This window comes from Salvia splendens, chromosome 19 (genome assembly GCF_004379255.2).
Source record: "Salvia splendens isolate huo1 chromosome 19, SspV2, whole genome shotgun sequence".
Classification (NCBI taxonomy): domain Eukaryota; kingdom Viridiplantae; phylum Streptophyta; class Magnoliopsida; order Lamiales; family Lamiaceae; genus Salvia; species Salvia splendens.
Window position 1 is genome coordinate 15,045,336 of NC_056050.1, and position 16,504 is coordinate 15,061,839.

The 16,504-nt window shown below is 39.9% G+C and overlaps 1 protein-coding gene and 1 pseudogene across 1 annotated transcript; both read left to right on the forward strand.

Moving 5' to 3' along the window:
- Positions 1–1,665: 1,665 nt before the first annotated feature.
- On the forward strand, positions 1,666–3,449 carry LOC121779069 (annotated as a pseudogene).
- Positions 3,450–14,859: 11,410 nt separating this feature from the next.
- On the forward strand, positions 14,860–16,471 carry LOC121778412 (E3 ubiquitin-protein ligase RNF144A-like). The gene is made up of 2 exons (XM_042175765.1): positions 14,860–15,796; positions 16,196–16,471. The coding sequence occupies exons 1-2, from the start codon at positions 14,997–14,999 to the stop codon at positions 16,272–16,274; spliced, it is 879 nt and encodes a 292-aa protein (XP_042031699.1). The 5' UTR covers positions 14,860–14,996; the 3' UTR covers positions 16,275–16,471.
- Positions 16,472–16,504: the final 33 nt, after the last annotated feature.

The following is a 16,504-nucleotide window of genomic DNA, read 5'->3' on the forward strand; positions in this document are numbered from 1 at the left end:
TCGAATAATGGAAGAATCACTTGAAGAAGATCGACGTAGGGAGGCGGAGGAAGTTGCGCTGCCCCAAAGACGATCCCGGACTTACATCCATCGTAACCGGGAGGAAGCCACCGCAAGGTTAGTACGCGACTACTTCTGTGATAACCCGGTATGGGGAGATACCTACTTTCGTTGCCGTTTCCGCAAGCAGCGACCGCTATTTCTCCACATCGCAAATACATTAGCAGCCCGGGAAGAGTTTTCCAAGAAGAGTTCGACGCCGTTGGCCGTCCCAGGCACACGACGCTGCAGAAATGTACTGCAGCAATCCGTCAGCTTGCGACTGGACAAACGGTGATTTATTCGACAAATACCTCCACATTGGAGAAAGCACTAGGAGAATGTGCTTGATGAACTTCTGCAAAGGCGTCCGGGCAGCCTTCAGCCCTTCACCGACGAATTTCTCCGGAAGGCAAGGACGGCAGATTGTCAGTTTCTGCTCCACCTTCACGAAGAAGTGCACCGATTCCCCGGAATGCTTGGCAGCGTCGATTGCATGCATTGGCAATGGAAGAATTTCCCTATGGCGTGGAGGGGGTCATACACGAGCGGCCATAAAGGCACCCACCCACCGTTATACTCGAGGTCGTTGCCGACTACCGGCTATAGATTTGGCATGCGTACTTCGGGGTCCCCAGATCGAACAACGACGTCAACGTGCTCAACCAATCCGACCTCTTCGCTGAAGTTTTTGATGGTAAAGCACCGGCCATCAATTTCATCGCTAACAACCGGCGTTATAAAATGAGGGGTACTATCTTGCCGACGGCATCTACCCGAAGTGGCCAACCTTCGTGAAGACGTTCAACAGGCCGGTGAACGAAAAACAGGTTCTTTTTGCGCAGAAGCAGGAGGCTGCTCGCAAGGATGTGGAGAGGGCGTTCGGGTTTCTCCAAGCGCGCTTCAACATTATCAAACCCCCGTCTCGTACGTGGTTCATGGAGAGTATGGTCGACATCATGTATACGTGCATAATCTTGCACAACATGATTGTCGCCGACAAAGGATCTGAGGCGAGAAATTGGTTCGACCCTAAAACCCCCGGAAGCTCTATCGCAAGTAGTCCGCCTCGCAGTGGATTGCATCCGTCCTTGCAAGATCGGTTGTCTATTCGGGCAAGGACACGTGATTCTACCGCCCACGCCCAACTCCAAGTTGATCTAATGAAGCACATTTGGGCAAAATTTGGCGGAAGAAATTAAATTATGTATTTTTCATTTTATTAGGATTTTTAATTATGTTTTTTTTAATTTTTTAAGAATTTTAAGTTGTAATTTTATTTTATTTAATGAAATGTGTTTTTATTAATTGAACTTGTTGGAAATAAAAATAAAAAATGAAATTGAATGAATAGTAAGTTAAGAGATGGTTAAGAAACGGATAAGAGATGGAGGGTTGCAGGTTCTGTCTCTTAGTTAAGAGATAGATTGAAAAGTACAGTGAGGCCCATAAATAGTTTAGGGATGAGACGGTTGAGAGACGGATAAGAGACAGCGTTACAGATGGCCTGAAATCCTCCAAATCAGAGACGACGACGACGACGAAATCACCATCATTTACTCGACGCCGCCGTCATTAATCAAGTCCGGCGCCACGAAATCCGACGCTATCTCCGTCGAAACCTAACGCCTCACCCCCAAAATCCCCATCGACCTCGACGACGTCGTCGAAGTCTCCGCCTCCTCCTTCACTAATCGCAAGAGCCGCTTCTACAGAGGCGAATCGTCCAATTCCAAGCCCCGCGTCTCCTTCACCTGCGAGAAGCCGATCAGCGACTCGTTCTAGATCCACGGATGCAACCACCGCTACGGCACGCAATGCGTTTCCAATTACGTCGCGGCGCGGCTGCAGGAGAGCATCACGGCGGTCGGCTGCCCCGTCCCCGGCTGCGCCGGCTTCCTGGAGCCGCAGCACTGACGCACGATTCTTCCTGGGGAGACGCGCTGATTTTGGGGGCGGAGAGGTTTTACTATCCTTACAAGGAGTGTTCGGCTCTGTTGATTGCCGATGGGAGTGAGAATGTGGTGCAATCGGAATGCCGGCGGCTGTTCTGTGTGCAGTGCAAGGTGGCGTGGCACGCCGGGATTAAATGCGATGAGTTTCAGAGGCTGAAGAAGGATGAGAGAAGCAATGAGGATTTGAAGCTTATGAAACTTGCAAAGGATAGTAAGTGGATTCGGTGCCCTAGCTGTCGAATTTTTGTCTCCAGGTCTGTAGGTTGCCGTGATATGCGCTGCAGGTTTGCTTTTTTTAGCTTCTCTCTTGAGCTTGCATACATACATTAAGTAAGGGTGTCCACTATAAGGCGGACACCCAAATAGCTCCGCCCCAGTTTTTATCCATAGCCCCAGTTTTTTTGTCCACAGTCCCAAATTTTTGTTTACGCCACTATGGTGGACACCAATAGCCGTAAAATTTTATAATCAATTTTTATTTCAATGTTTCAAGCAATTATGAATAAATTTATCGAACTATACGTAATTAGAAGAAAACGACTATACGTGAAGAAATTAAAATTAAACACTAAATTTTCGTCGTATTAAATTACAGGAAAAATTATACAACGAAAATTTTATCTAGTGTAAATCACAAAGGTGTTCACACTGCGCCGCTAGTGCGCACCGACGTGGTCTCGTTGGATGGTCCGCCGATGAGTAATCGCACGAGGGATCGCAGCCTCCGCCTCCTCCGCCAAGCGCGCCGCATCCTCCTGGGCGGTCTGGTGTTGCACCTGTTGAATCAGAGCATTCCACGTGTCTTTCCACAAATTGTCCATTTCTGACCACAAATTCTAGTCAGAGAAATTTTGAGTGATGAAGAGTTGGAATGGTGTGAAAATAATGAATGGAATGGAGTGTATTTATAGGTGAATTAAATTGAATTAAAAAAAATCGCCGACTACCGCCGCGTCGGGCACCGCTCCACTATAGCAGCCCGCCTATTCGTCGTGTCTGCCCCGGAGTAGGCGCGTCATCGCCCCAAACTCGCCGCATGCCCGTCCGCCGCCTACCGCCCCCATTTTCCTCGTCCGGCCCGGGGGCGGACGTCACCTCCACTATAGACAGCCCCGGGACCGCCCCGCCGGGGCTATAGGCGCGGCGGTCCCATAGTGGACACTCTAATACTCCATCCGGTTACAACCGGCTTCTTTTCTATTTTGGCAGACATATAACGGTGTTTAGTGAATTTAATTATTAATTTAATGTATTAGTATTGCTCTCCAACCCGAATACAATTTTTGTTTTAGTATAGTTATAATTCTATATTGGTTTATGTAAGTCTTGGTTTCTCTTATTACAAAGTTAAGGTAATGTTGTTATGTTTTTATTTTTAGGTGTGGAATTAGTTTTTGCTACGATTGTGGAGCTCAGAAGGGTGTAGCTTATCACAGCTGTAGAATGCGGTATTAATTGTGCTTTCCGCTATGTTGATAGACTATGTCATCCATTATTGCTCCAAATATGTAATTAAACTGTTTGATTGGAGATATCGCATTCAATTACTTTTCATTCAAAGTTTTTGTTATGGTATGAACGATGAAACTATATTTGAAGCTACATCTTCGTTGATAATTGTGTAGTCTTTCCTAAAGGCTCTTTATTACTCCTCCTATCATTGAAAAAATGTCTCATTTTTCTATTTCAAGGTATATGCGATTTAAAATTTTATTTACTTTTTTTTCTATTTTAAGTAAATGAACCCTCCATTCAACTAAATTATTACGATCCTATTCTGTTACAAAACTAATACTCTCTTCATTCCACAAGAATATGCATTCTTTCTTTTTTAGTCCGTTCTACAAAAACATGCACTTTCCTCTTTGCTTTTTATTGAGGTGAGACTCATTCTCCACTAAGAGCATCTCCAAGGGCACTGGCGGAGCCAGCATAGAACAAGGGGGTACCACTGTACCCCCAAATAATTGTCTATGTAATATTATTATAGAGATAAATATTAAAAGAAGCAGTAGTGGCGCAGTGGTTGGTGGGGTGCTTTGTCTAGTAAGAGGCCTGAGTTCGATTTCTTTTGATGATTCTATCCTCCCTATTTTGTGTACTTCTTACAATAGTAGTTATTACTACTATATTCAAAGAGTTTAGGATTGGCTTTTTTTTTAGTAGTTTTTATATATAAATTTATTTTATCTTGTTTATATTTTAATGTATTATTTTTAATATGGTATATGTTTATTTATCGTAAAATTCGTACCCCCAATTTAAAAAGTCTGGATTCGCCACTGTCCAAGGGGAGACATAAAGTTGGGTAACTACCATGTTTACCTTTTTTGCATGAAAAATCATTCTCCAATGGAGAGGTATTTGAGAAGGTATTATACATTTTCCCATTTTGAAGAGGTATCTTTACCTCTCCATCAATGGAGAGGTATTTGCCTTATTTTCATGAAAAATCATTCTCCAATGGAAAAGGTATTTGAGAAGGTATTACACTTTATACTTTTTAATGTATTTTGTAGTATTATTTTATTTTTAAAAAATTATTTACCTTTCTATATACCTTTTTCCTTTTTTAAAGGGTATATTTCACTTTTTGAGAAGGTAAATAAATGATATACCTCTTTCATTTACCTTTCCTTGTTGAAGATGCTCTAACAATACTTTAATTACTTTTTCTTTCTATCTCTCTTACTTTTTTAATTGTGCATGGAAACTCGTGCTTAACTCAAAGTGCATATTCTTATGGGACGACGATAGTACTATAGTAAGGAGGGAGTATGACTTAAAAGAAAAGAAACATCAATACGATGCTGCACAATTTTGCCATTCTATGCTAAACTGTCTCATTCTATATACGCTAGTATTAACACATGTGCTATGCACGGGACATAAGACTTTAAAATAATGAATACAAAATATAATAAATATATAGAAAATAAAAATTCAAAGCAATGTGAAGATTTTAAAAAATAGAAATGTACTTATCTTGTCCCACTTTAAATGAAGAATTTACTACTCCCTGATAAATGAAACATTTCAAATTTGGCAAAACAAATATAAAAGTGCGAGTAACATGGACGGAGGGATTACAATTTTAATTTATGATTTAAGTTGAGTAAAAACAATAAAATTAATGACAAAGAGAAGATTTGTGACTAATGTTCAAAGAGTATGATTTAATTAGAATAAGATATGCAAATAAAGAAAATATGTGTGAGTAAAGATCAAAGAGTAAAAATCAGATAATTGGAATATGAAATATACAATAACAATATATTAGATAAATAAAAAATATTAATTAGAACACTATAAAATATCTAATACAAATAGAGCAATCATATTTTAATGGCATACTACAACACTATCAATACAGATTGATAAAAAATAAGAAACATTATCATTACGAAGACTTTTAAGAAATTGTGTTAAATGAATTAAATGAAAATAAAATAGATAAGATAGAGGAATAAATTAGGAGAGATAAAAAGAGTAAATTAAGTGATAAAATAAAGTAAGAGTGATTATACGTTATTTTTCAAAAAAAAAAGAAAATGATTCACTCAATTCAGTTGTGACATCCCCAAAAGGAATACGACTCAACTTAGTTCGGACAGATGTATGTACTTCAATCGGCTTTTAATAAGAAAGGGTGTTGGACGTAGTTTTGGAAATCATTTCCTTAGTTAACCTAAATAAATGGAAGGCAAACTAAACTCTCTAGCACAATTCCAATTTTAACCCAAATATAAGACAAATTAATATATAAATTTAATAACTTAATTAAAAAAATTAATTTGAAAATACATATGAAGTATTTTGAAAATATATATGAAGTACTTCCTCTGTTCCATAGAAGTGGAGGCGTTTCTTTTCGACACACAATTTAAAAAAAAATTGTTAAGTGAGTTAAGTAAAGAAGAGTAAAGTAGGATTGAAAAAGGTAGAGTGATGAAGACAGAATAAAGTAAGCGAGGGTAAAATAAGTGAGAAGATATGTGTTGAATTTAACTAAAAGGGAAATGACTCCACTATTATGCAATGTACCAAAATGGCAAAATGACTCTTGGAACGGATGGAGTATTATATTATACTAAGTCCAACAAATTAATAGTCTTGATTAAAACCTAAATTTTATGACACAATAATACTAATATACACCGAATTTAGGACTAGATTCTGTTAAAAAGAAAATCAATTATAAATTTTTTCAAAAATCCAACAAAATAAAAACCCAATAATAATTACAATAAACAAATAATTACAATAAACCCTACAAACGCCATGGAAAGTTGTGCCTCCCTCTTCTCTGTCTCTCTCCCATTCCTCCACACTCTCTCTATCTCTCTCTCTCGTTGTCTTGCCTCGCCACCTTGGTTTTTTTAGGGCCTTATACTCATTATGCATGGCAGGGACGGATCCAGGAATTTATATGAAGAGGGGCAAAAATATATATACAAAATTTAAGAGATTTAAGAGGGGCAATTAGTGAGAAATTAAAACAAATATATTTTACATGTATAGTTTATGCATATGTGATGAAATTTGAGGTGGGGCATTTGCCCATGCTAACTAGTAGCTAGATCCGTCCCTGATGCATGGCATTGAATATTCGGGTATTCACCTTATTAATATCTCAAGATGGGGTCTGCCCTCTCGTTGCCTTGCCTTGCCACCTTCCACTCTCTGCCAATCGACGCCACCACTCCCACTTCCGTGCTCGCCGGGTTTCCTTCCACCTCGCTTAACTGTCCGTTTGGCCGGCCATGGTGTCGCCGGATGGCTCTTGTAGTGCCTACACCGTCGCTGCTGCCTCCGTCTCTTCCGCCACCGCTGCTGCTGCCTTTGTCCGTTCCGCCACCGCCGCTGCTGCCTTTTTCCGTCCGTGCATCTCCGGCGCCGATCTTATCCCCGGTGAAGTATGTTTTTCATGTTTCAGGATATGAAATTTAAAACTAATATCTAGTTATTCAAGCAAAAGCACCCCCTGTGCTGCAATCAGAAAATTAGAAAATTAGTCCACGATACCTAAAAGAAGATTCAATTAATGGTAGTGCACTATTTAAAAGTGTTTCAAAACTTCTTCAAGAAGCTAGCATTTTATTGTACCATTATTTGTCTAATTATTTTTTCCTTCAAAAATTAATTAATTATTTATTTTCATTTTTATGTCTGTAAATATTTTGGAAGACCTAAAATAAAGTAGGGAAATAAAAGACACTCCATCTTTTTATTTTCCCTCCCAAAAACACATCAATGTCTTTTCACACAATTGACCCTTTATATTAGTATAGAAGTATAGATTTCAATATCCACTAACAAGTTGAGTCATCATTCTCTCAATAAATAAAGAGTAAAGGTCAATTTTGGTCTTAAACATATGACCAAAATATGAATTTGGTCCAAAACATTACTTTTTGAAAAACATGTCCTTAACAAATAAAATCCTAGTCGGAGTAGTGGTCCTTTTTTTACGGTTTCGTTAAAAAACTAATGGTCATAGCACTGTGCAATTAGCGTTGACCGTTAGTTTTTTTACGGAACTATAAAAAACAGGACTACTTCGGTGAGATTTTCATTTGTTATGGACCCGTTTTTCAAAAAGTTGGGTCAAATTCGTATTTTGGTCATATGTTTAGGACAAAAATTGACCTTTACTCATAATAAATAAATAGAAAAGGTATGCGTTGCAGTACTCTCTCTGTTCCGCAGTAGTTTAGTCATTTTTTTATTTTTTGACATTTCATCATAGTAGAGTCATTTCTCTATTTAACCAAAAATAACATTTTTTCTCTCACTTACTTTATTCACTCTTTTATTTTATTCTCTCTACTTTTTTCTCCGTCCTACTTTATTATTTCCTCACTTAATATATTTAATATCTATTTCTTAATCTTCGTGCCGAAAAGAAGTGACTCTGCTACTATAGAACGGAGGGACTAGTACAGCTTTCACAACTAATTAGCATCTTATACATCTTTTATTATTAAGTGCTTATAACTAAAAATTTTCAATAAAATACTTCCTTAGTCTCAAAAATATATATGTGCACTTTTCATTTTCGTGCGTTCTATAAAATATGAGCATTTCTATTTGTAGAAAGTTGTGCCCAACTGATTACTCATATATATAAACTTATTTGCAATTTATATTACTATGATCCACAATTACAACACTAATATAATGTAGGTCTCATTATCCACTAACACTGCTTTTAATCACCCTTCTCCTCATTTATTTTACTTTACCATTGTACATTAATTATATTGTCGTTTCAAATGCACAAACTTTTTTATGGAATGAAGAAAGTAATTTCAATTTTAGATAAGGTAAATGTTGGGATATCGATTCAATTCGAAAGTCATGGATTGACTTTAATAACCCATGAATTTGATAGAGTTAAAAGTGAAAATTTATATTCCAAAAAAAATCATAACTCGAATATCTCTAGAGTTAATAGTTTAATAAGATTGACCTAAATTTAACCCGAACCACAAAACATTGACCCGAATTGAGTTAATTCACATTATTCAATTTTCAATTTTAATTAGTTTTCAAACATCTCAAATTTAGTCGAATAATCCTTTTTTTTTCAAGTATACGTGAAATATATTTTAAATTATTATTTGAAACTATACTTATTATTTTATTTTACTCTTATAACAATTATATACTCCATCCAATAAAAATATAGAAATTTAGAACAACACGAGAATGATGGGTTGTTAAAATAGTTTTAGTAGATAATCGGACCCACATTATTATTAGTGTTTAATGATGAGTCATATAAGTTGTAAATAAATTGATGTATATGAGTAATGAGTTGCGGAGAACTTTCCATAAATTGAAATGTGCTATTTTTATGGGACGAATAAAAATGGAAAGTGCCCATATTTTTATAGGATGGATGAGGTATTTTATATACTCCTCCCGTCCACAAAAAAATAGTCTTATATGTGGACGACGCGAGTTTTAATGAAAAATTGGTAAAGTAGAAGAGAATTAAGAAAAAGTAGATAAATTAAGAGATACGTGGAGAAAAAGTAGATAAATTATGGGAGAGAGGAGAAAAATGGATAAAGTATGAGAGATAAACTTTCCATTTTTAGAAATGATACTATTTTTGGTGGATATCCAAAAATAACAAAATGATACTATTTTTCTCGACGGATGGTGTAATGTTTTCAAAAAACTGTACTTTTATATCTTTACGAATTACTCCACATACTAAGTACTCTCTCCGTTCTACTCAAGATGTTCAAATTCTTGAGTGTCACGAGATTTTAGGAGGAGTTGTTAAGTCGAATAAGTAGAGAGAAAAAAGTAGTTGAATATTTTAATGAGGGGAGAGGAGATAGAGATTTATTTATTCTAAATATAGAAAGTGGATATATTGAGTGAGACAAACTAAAAAGATAGACATTTTGAATGAGACGAAGGAAGAAATTTTAAATTAAAAAATATTTACTCCCTCCGTCCCTAATAATTTGTCACCATTGACCTGGCCACAGGTTTTAAGAAGTGTAATAGAAAGTGAGTTTGAAAGAATAGTAGCATGTGGGTCCTACTTTTGTGTATTAGTTTTATAATAAAATGTGAGTGAGAATGAGTTAGTGGAATATGAGATCCACTATAAAAAATGGTAAGAGTAAAATAAGATAAATTTTTAGGGACGAACGAAAATGGAAATAAGTAACAAATTTTAGGAACGAATGAAGTATATAATTCAAAATACGCTAGTTGATCGTGGGAACAATACACAAATTTTGAGGCTTGAATTTTAGCTATTTTTTTATAGTTATTGTGATATGTATGTAATTGCGATATATTTAAATGTGTTTTCGATTTATATTTATAGTATGTATAATACTCCCTCCGTCCCATAATAGATGGCATAAGATTTTAGGTGATGTTGTTTTGTATGTTAGGTGGAGAGAGAAAATAGTATATTTATATTAATGTAAGAGGAAGCTTTTTCCAAAAAAGGAAATGTGACATCTTTTGTAGGATAAACTAAAAATGAAAGTGTGACATCTATTATGAGACAGAGGGAGTATATTTTAAAAAGTTGTGTAATTCTTTTGAATATAAAGTATATTTAATATATAAATATATTAATAAGAAAATTTGTATAATTATTTAATTTACATAAATTATTGATAAAATATTATAGAATTAATATGTAATTTAATTTAGTATGTGTAACGACCCGCTAAGCCGATATTATTAAAAACAATATTATTAGCTTGATTACCTATATAAGTGACCTTTATGCGATTAAATCCGAATTGCGATAGATCGTCGTTGATGTTTCTAACGTCAGCCAAGTATATAAAAATATATATATATATGTATAATAAAAGAATCAAGTCCCATAATCAAAATTTTAATGGCCGATACATCCAACAAAAGTCCAACAAAATTTAATCTATACATCCTGCGTTCTACGAAAATCAGGTACTTCAACGTGGACAGCCACGAACTTGAACCGATTATACCTACACCAAATTAAATGAACAAGTGAACAAATACTCAAATAATTAATTTAATAAACAAATAAAATAAAAAAATTAAAAAAAAAGAATAGATTTTTTTTTCAGACAGAGCATTAAATGCTGCATTTAATTAGAGATAGGAATGTCAGGCAACTTGCTTACACTGTCCCTTCCATCTCTTCCATAAATCTCTCTCCCTCCTCCCTAAATCTCTCCCACATCTCAACCAAATCTTCTTCCTCTATAATTTTTGCTGCCATTCGTTTCTCTGGTCTCTGCAACAAAACAAGAATTATTCTTTAATTTCCTACTCAAGGTAATCTTGCAAACTTCCTTTATGTTATACGTTTTTTTAAAATCAACTCATTCGATCTTCTTCCGGCAGAAATCGAGAACCAAATTCGAGAGAGGGAGCTATTGATAATTCTCTCAAAATCCGTTGAAGGTATACTCCCCCCAATTTCAAGTTTCAATCAATACCCTCGATGCATCATGATAGGATTACAAGAACATAGGATCTCAATACCATAGCTACTGCCCAACTCACAATAAAACCAAAGAGTTAGATTTAACTGATCACAACTAGACAAAGTTCTTAATCATCAAAATATTGCGTAACTCGACATAAATCGAGTGAGAAGGGAAAAAGGGGGTGAAGACTTAGCTTAGGAAGGGGAGCAGTCCGGCGACGGCAGAATCCCGGAAACTCCGCGGGGTAGCTACGGGCCGCAGCTGAGAGAGAGAGGGAGGCGACGCCTCCTCTCCACCGCCGACTTCGCCGAAAGGGGGAAACACTCGCCGGAGGGCGTTCGACGGAGGGAGCGAGCGCGAGCTCCAGTGCATGTTGTGGCTGCCTCGTGAAGGAGAAACGGCGAATGGCGCGGGACGACGACGGACTCCAAGATTGCTGTCGAGGGGGCAGCGTTTCGCCGGAGAAGAGAGAGGAGCGGCTGGAAGCGTCATTCCTTCACGAGTCAAGGAATTCCAGATCTGAAAAACCGGAGGGAACTCGACGGAAGTGGAGAGAAACGCTCCGGTCGTGAATTCGCCGGAGAACAGAGATATCGAGAGAGATGAGATGGCGCAGTTCTGGAGTGATAGAGGGAGAAGTTGGGGGTCTTGATGGAGAAGATAACCGGCTGATTTCCGTCAGTGAACACTGGGGATTTGGTTTGGGATTCTTAGATTGGGGGAGAATGAAATTGAGGAATGGGATTAGAGAGAGGGAGAGAGAGACCGATGGGGTGATTTACTTGGGAGATTTATTGGGCAAGGGATTTGTTTGTTGGGCCACTAATTTAATTAGAGTTGGGTAAATTTTTATTTTTTTTGGCCCAAAGACTATGGGCTAGTCTGTGGATTTTACAGCTAGGCTAGAATAATTAATTATTGGGTTAAGATTTATCATTGAGCAAGAAGAGCCGTTGGACCGGATGGAATTAATTTCTAAGGGATTTTGGACTGAAGAATAAAATGGTTAAGAAAGGTAAAATAATTAGTTGCGATCTGAATTGTTATAATTTTGCGTAAAATTTGTAGTAGTGTATGGAATATCACTTTAGTCGGAGCTTGGAATAGCGAAAGAAGGAGTACTAAATGATAATATATGCTTTTTAGAAATTTTCTTAAGGATAAGTGAAAATAAAAGACATTAATTAGGAGGCATGCATTCCTATTAAAGTTTAAGAATTTCTTGAAGTCTAATTAGTATATATTGTGATATTTTCAAAAGAGTACGTTCGCAAGTAAAGTCGGAACGAAAGATTCAAGTTAAGAGGACTAAACGATCAAGGTGAGCTTTCCTATACTAAAAATACAAATCGTATTTTATGAAAACACAAACACATGTTCGTGATTCTTAAAGATGTTGTCTTGCCATAAATGTTTTTGTATGATGCCTATCTGTTTGGCTAAGGCCAAAGGAATTGTGAATGATGATATAAGTCGAATTCGGGTCCCAGTGAGGGTGGTGTCCCCGCTCGGATTAGTGTACACAAGCTACCTCTGACATGTTGGGCAGAGCAGGTGACCGAGGAAGGTGGCCACCTTCCCGGCACAAGAATACCTCTGACATGATGGTCAGGGAAGGTGACCTTGCGAGAACACCATCTCGACGGCACAATATGATCAGATATGGCTAAGTACAGGAAAAAGGGACTGCAGTCCAATGTGAATATTTTTAGTAAGCTCGGGTCTTTTCAATAGTACCGCGAGTAAATTATTTAATTTGGTGAATTTGTGAATTTTTATTAATGTGGGAAGTCCGTCGTGATGTACTTGGGGATGTCCGCCACTGTGCAGTGGGAAGTCCTTATGACATGACAGTACAGTAGGAAGTCCTTATGACGTGGCAGGAGGTGTTTTGAGATGTCCGCGGGGATGTCCGCCGGGACATCCGCATCACTATTGATGTCGATGCCCTTTGGTATAAATGGAACCCTAAAATAGCCCGAAAACAAGTCACGCTTAGAGCATCTCCAATGGCGGACGTCCGGTCGGACATCCGCGACGGGCGACCGGGACGTCCGCCATTGTGGCGTGGCAAGTCGGATACGGACGTCCCGTAAGGACGTCGGATGTCCTCGGACGTGCGGGCGACGGGCGGGCGGACGCCCGCCATTGTGGCGTGGGTTGGACGTCCGGTATTTAATTTTTTTTTAAAAAAAAAACTCTATATATACGACTCGTTGAACTTCATTTCATTCGCACCACTTGTGTTAACAAGTTTCTCTCTTCTTTTACTACAAATTTCATTTCTACTTAATCGAGAACGACATGAACTCCCCCGCCAAGAGCGAGTCGCAGACTCCGGCGTTTCCCGCCGAATTGGAGGGAAACTCTAGCGGAAATGCGACAACGGTTCCGGCAATGTCGGGGATGGGTGGAATGGGTAGGATGGGTGGTATGGGTGGTATGGGTGGGATGGGTGGGATGAGTGGTATGATGTCCCCTTACTGCAATATGTACAATTGGATGGGTGGGATGAGTGGTATGGGTGGTATGATGCCCAGGGCAGCGGAGATGGGGGGCATGACCCCAAATATGATGGGGATGGGTGGGATGATGCTGGGGATGATGTCGGGGATGATGCAGACCATGCCTGGGGGAGGGGGTGGCAGGGGGCCTGAACCACTAGCAGACGATGTCTATCGGCCGGTTATCGATATGTTGTCTACTGATACCCCCTCCAGTTTTGTTCCGCAGACTCAGTTTACCGGCGTGGAAACTTTCTCTTTTGAGGAGTTGGGGCTATCTCCAGTCAGGGAGACTCCCGATGATGTGGGGACAGCGGCAAGGGGCAAGGGCAATGGCCGTGGCAGGGGCAAGGGCAAGGGGAAAGCCACGGGCTCTTCCTCACGAACGGTGGCTGAGGAGGAGGATGATGAGGAGACGGGAAAGAGGACGGTCTGGAGCGTGTGGGAAAACGTCGCGCTTTCGAAGGCTTGGGTTTCAATAGTCGAGGATCCCTATGTCGGTGCTAACCAGCATATTGACAGACTGTGGCATCGCGTCGCTAATGCCTACCTCACACACAAACAGGCTGGGGCGAAGTGTCGCGTTCCCGAACAATGCCGGAAACAGTGGGAGCGGTTGAGGCCTAAGCTTAGTCGATTTGCCGGCCTCTACCAAAACAATCTCCGCCAGGCAACCAGCGGTATGTCCGAGGAGGATGTGAAGAACCATGCCCTGGCTCAGTACCCCGACAGATCTTTGAAGTTCAAAGATTTCGACCAGTGGGAGTCCTATCTCGTGGTGAAGGATTCCCAAAAGTTTTGTGGGGGTGTCGAATCGGGCTGGCAGAAGCGGACGAAGATCAACGCTTCCGGTGAATACAGCAGTAGTGTTGGTTCGCACGAGCTCCCAGAAGCCGAGGAAGTGTCCCGGCTACCTCAATCAGACTCCCGCCGGCGTCGTCGCCCGATTGGGCAAAAGGCTGCGCTGCGTATAGGTGGCATAGCATGACAGATCATGTGTACAAAAGGATGTTGAAGGATGCCACCCATTGGAGATGATGGCGCCGAGATTAGCGGCGGGGATGACGGGGGCGGCACGGGCGACGGTGAAGGTGGCACGGGCGACGCCTAGGGCGGCACGGACGACGAGGAGTGAGCCGAGTCAAAAATTTTATTATGTAATTTTTCTTTTTTATTATGTAATTTTTTTTCTTATTTTTATGTATTTTTTTTAATGAAGCATTTGCAATTTTCCCGTATTCCGTGTCAAAATTATAATTCCGTTACGTATATTTGTGAATTTGTGATTTTTTTTATTGCGGGAAGTCCTAGTAGAAAGGGCGATGGGAAGGGCGGATTGTGAAGGGGATGTCCTAGTGACGTGACTGAGATGAGAAGTCCGAGTGGGACATCCGCCCACCGGAGATGCTCTTACCTATTTAATATTTAATGCCCTGGCCATATGTATCGTTCAATATACTCGCAATTGAGACAAAAGGTTAAATCTTTGAAAAGTTACCCTCTCACTTTCTACTTCAATCTTCATCAACTACGCAATGGCGACTCAAATCCTCCGAATCAGAGACGACGACGACGACGACGAAATCACCATCATCTACTCGACGCCGCCGTCGTTAATCAAGTCCGGCGCCACAAAATCGGACGCTATTTCAGTGGAAACCTACCGCCCCACCCCCAAAATCACCATCGACCTCGACGACGTCGTCGAAGTCCCCGCGTCCTCCTTCACCAAGCGCAAAAGCAGACGCTTCTACAGAGGCGAATCGTCCAACTCTAAGCCCCGCCTCTCCTTCTCCTGCGAAATCTGCGCCTGCGAGAAGCCGATCAGCGACTCGTTCCGCATCCTCGGCTGCGACCACTCCTACTGCACGCAATGCGTCTCCAATTACGTCGCGGCGCGGCTGCAGGAGAGCATCACCGCCATCGGCTGCCCCGTCCCCGGCTGCGCGGGATTCCTGGAGCCGCAGCACTGCCGCACGATTCTGCCACGGGAGGTTTTCGATCGGTGGGGAGACGCGCTGTGTGAGGCGCTGATTTTGGGGGCGGAGAGGTTTTACTGTCCGTACAAGGAGTGTTCGGCTCTTCTGATTGCAGATGGGAGTGAGAATGTGGTGCAATCGGAATGCCCTGAGTGCCGGAGGCTGTTCTGTGCGCCGTGCAAGGTGGCGTGGCATGCGGGCATCAAATGCGATGAGTTTCAGAAGCTGAAGAAGGATGAGAGAAGCAATGAGGATTTGAAGCTTATGAAACTTGCAAAGGATAGTAAGTGGATTCGGTGCCCTAGCTGCCGAATTTATATCTCCAAGTCTGAAGGCTGCCTATACATGCGTTGCAGGTTTGTTTACTTTTTTTCTTTTTTTCTCGGATTTAGGTGTTTAAGAAATTGTTTGAAAAAGTTAGTGAAACGTAAGGTTTGTATACTGTTAATTTTATTATAGAATAGAATTATAGAATGAGGTCCCCTCTACTAAATGTAAGGTTTTGGCGGATGGTGATGATGGTATGAATCCACTTGATACTTAATGTCATCTAGTTAGTGAAACTGGCTTTTACTTTATTTTTTTTTTTTATTCCAAAATACAGAACTAGACTCGCGTGTAGAGTATGGTCGATAAATATGACATAATTGATAGATTCTCAAGGGTGCATGCTGTAGTGCTGGGTTGTTATATAAGTCTTGTCTTGGCTTCACTTATATGTATAGATTGCGATGCTGTTATGTTTTTGTTGTTAGGTGTGGAATGGCGTTTTGTTACAATTGTGGAGCTAAGATGGACGTACATCTTCACTACTGCACAAAATGCAAGCACTGAGAATCTCAGGGGTTGGGTTGATTGAGGTAATGAGTTGTGCATATTTTGATGAGAGGAGGCTTGGGCTGTTGTGTTAAAGACATGAGACCATATTTTGCTTTTCAGTAGTTTTTCATGATTCTAGTTTAGTGGATTGCCATTAACAACATAATCCACATCAAAATCTTTCTTTATTTATGAATCTTTTCTTTTTAGCACTTTCACTAATTATTATCACAAGATGCACCAAG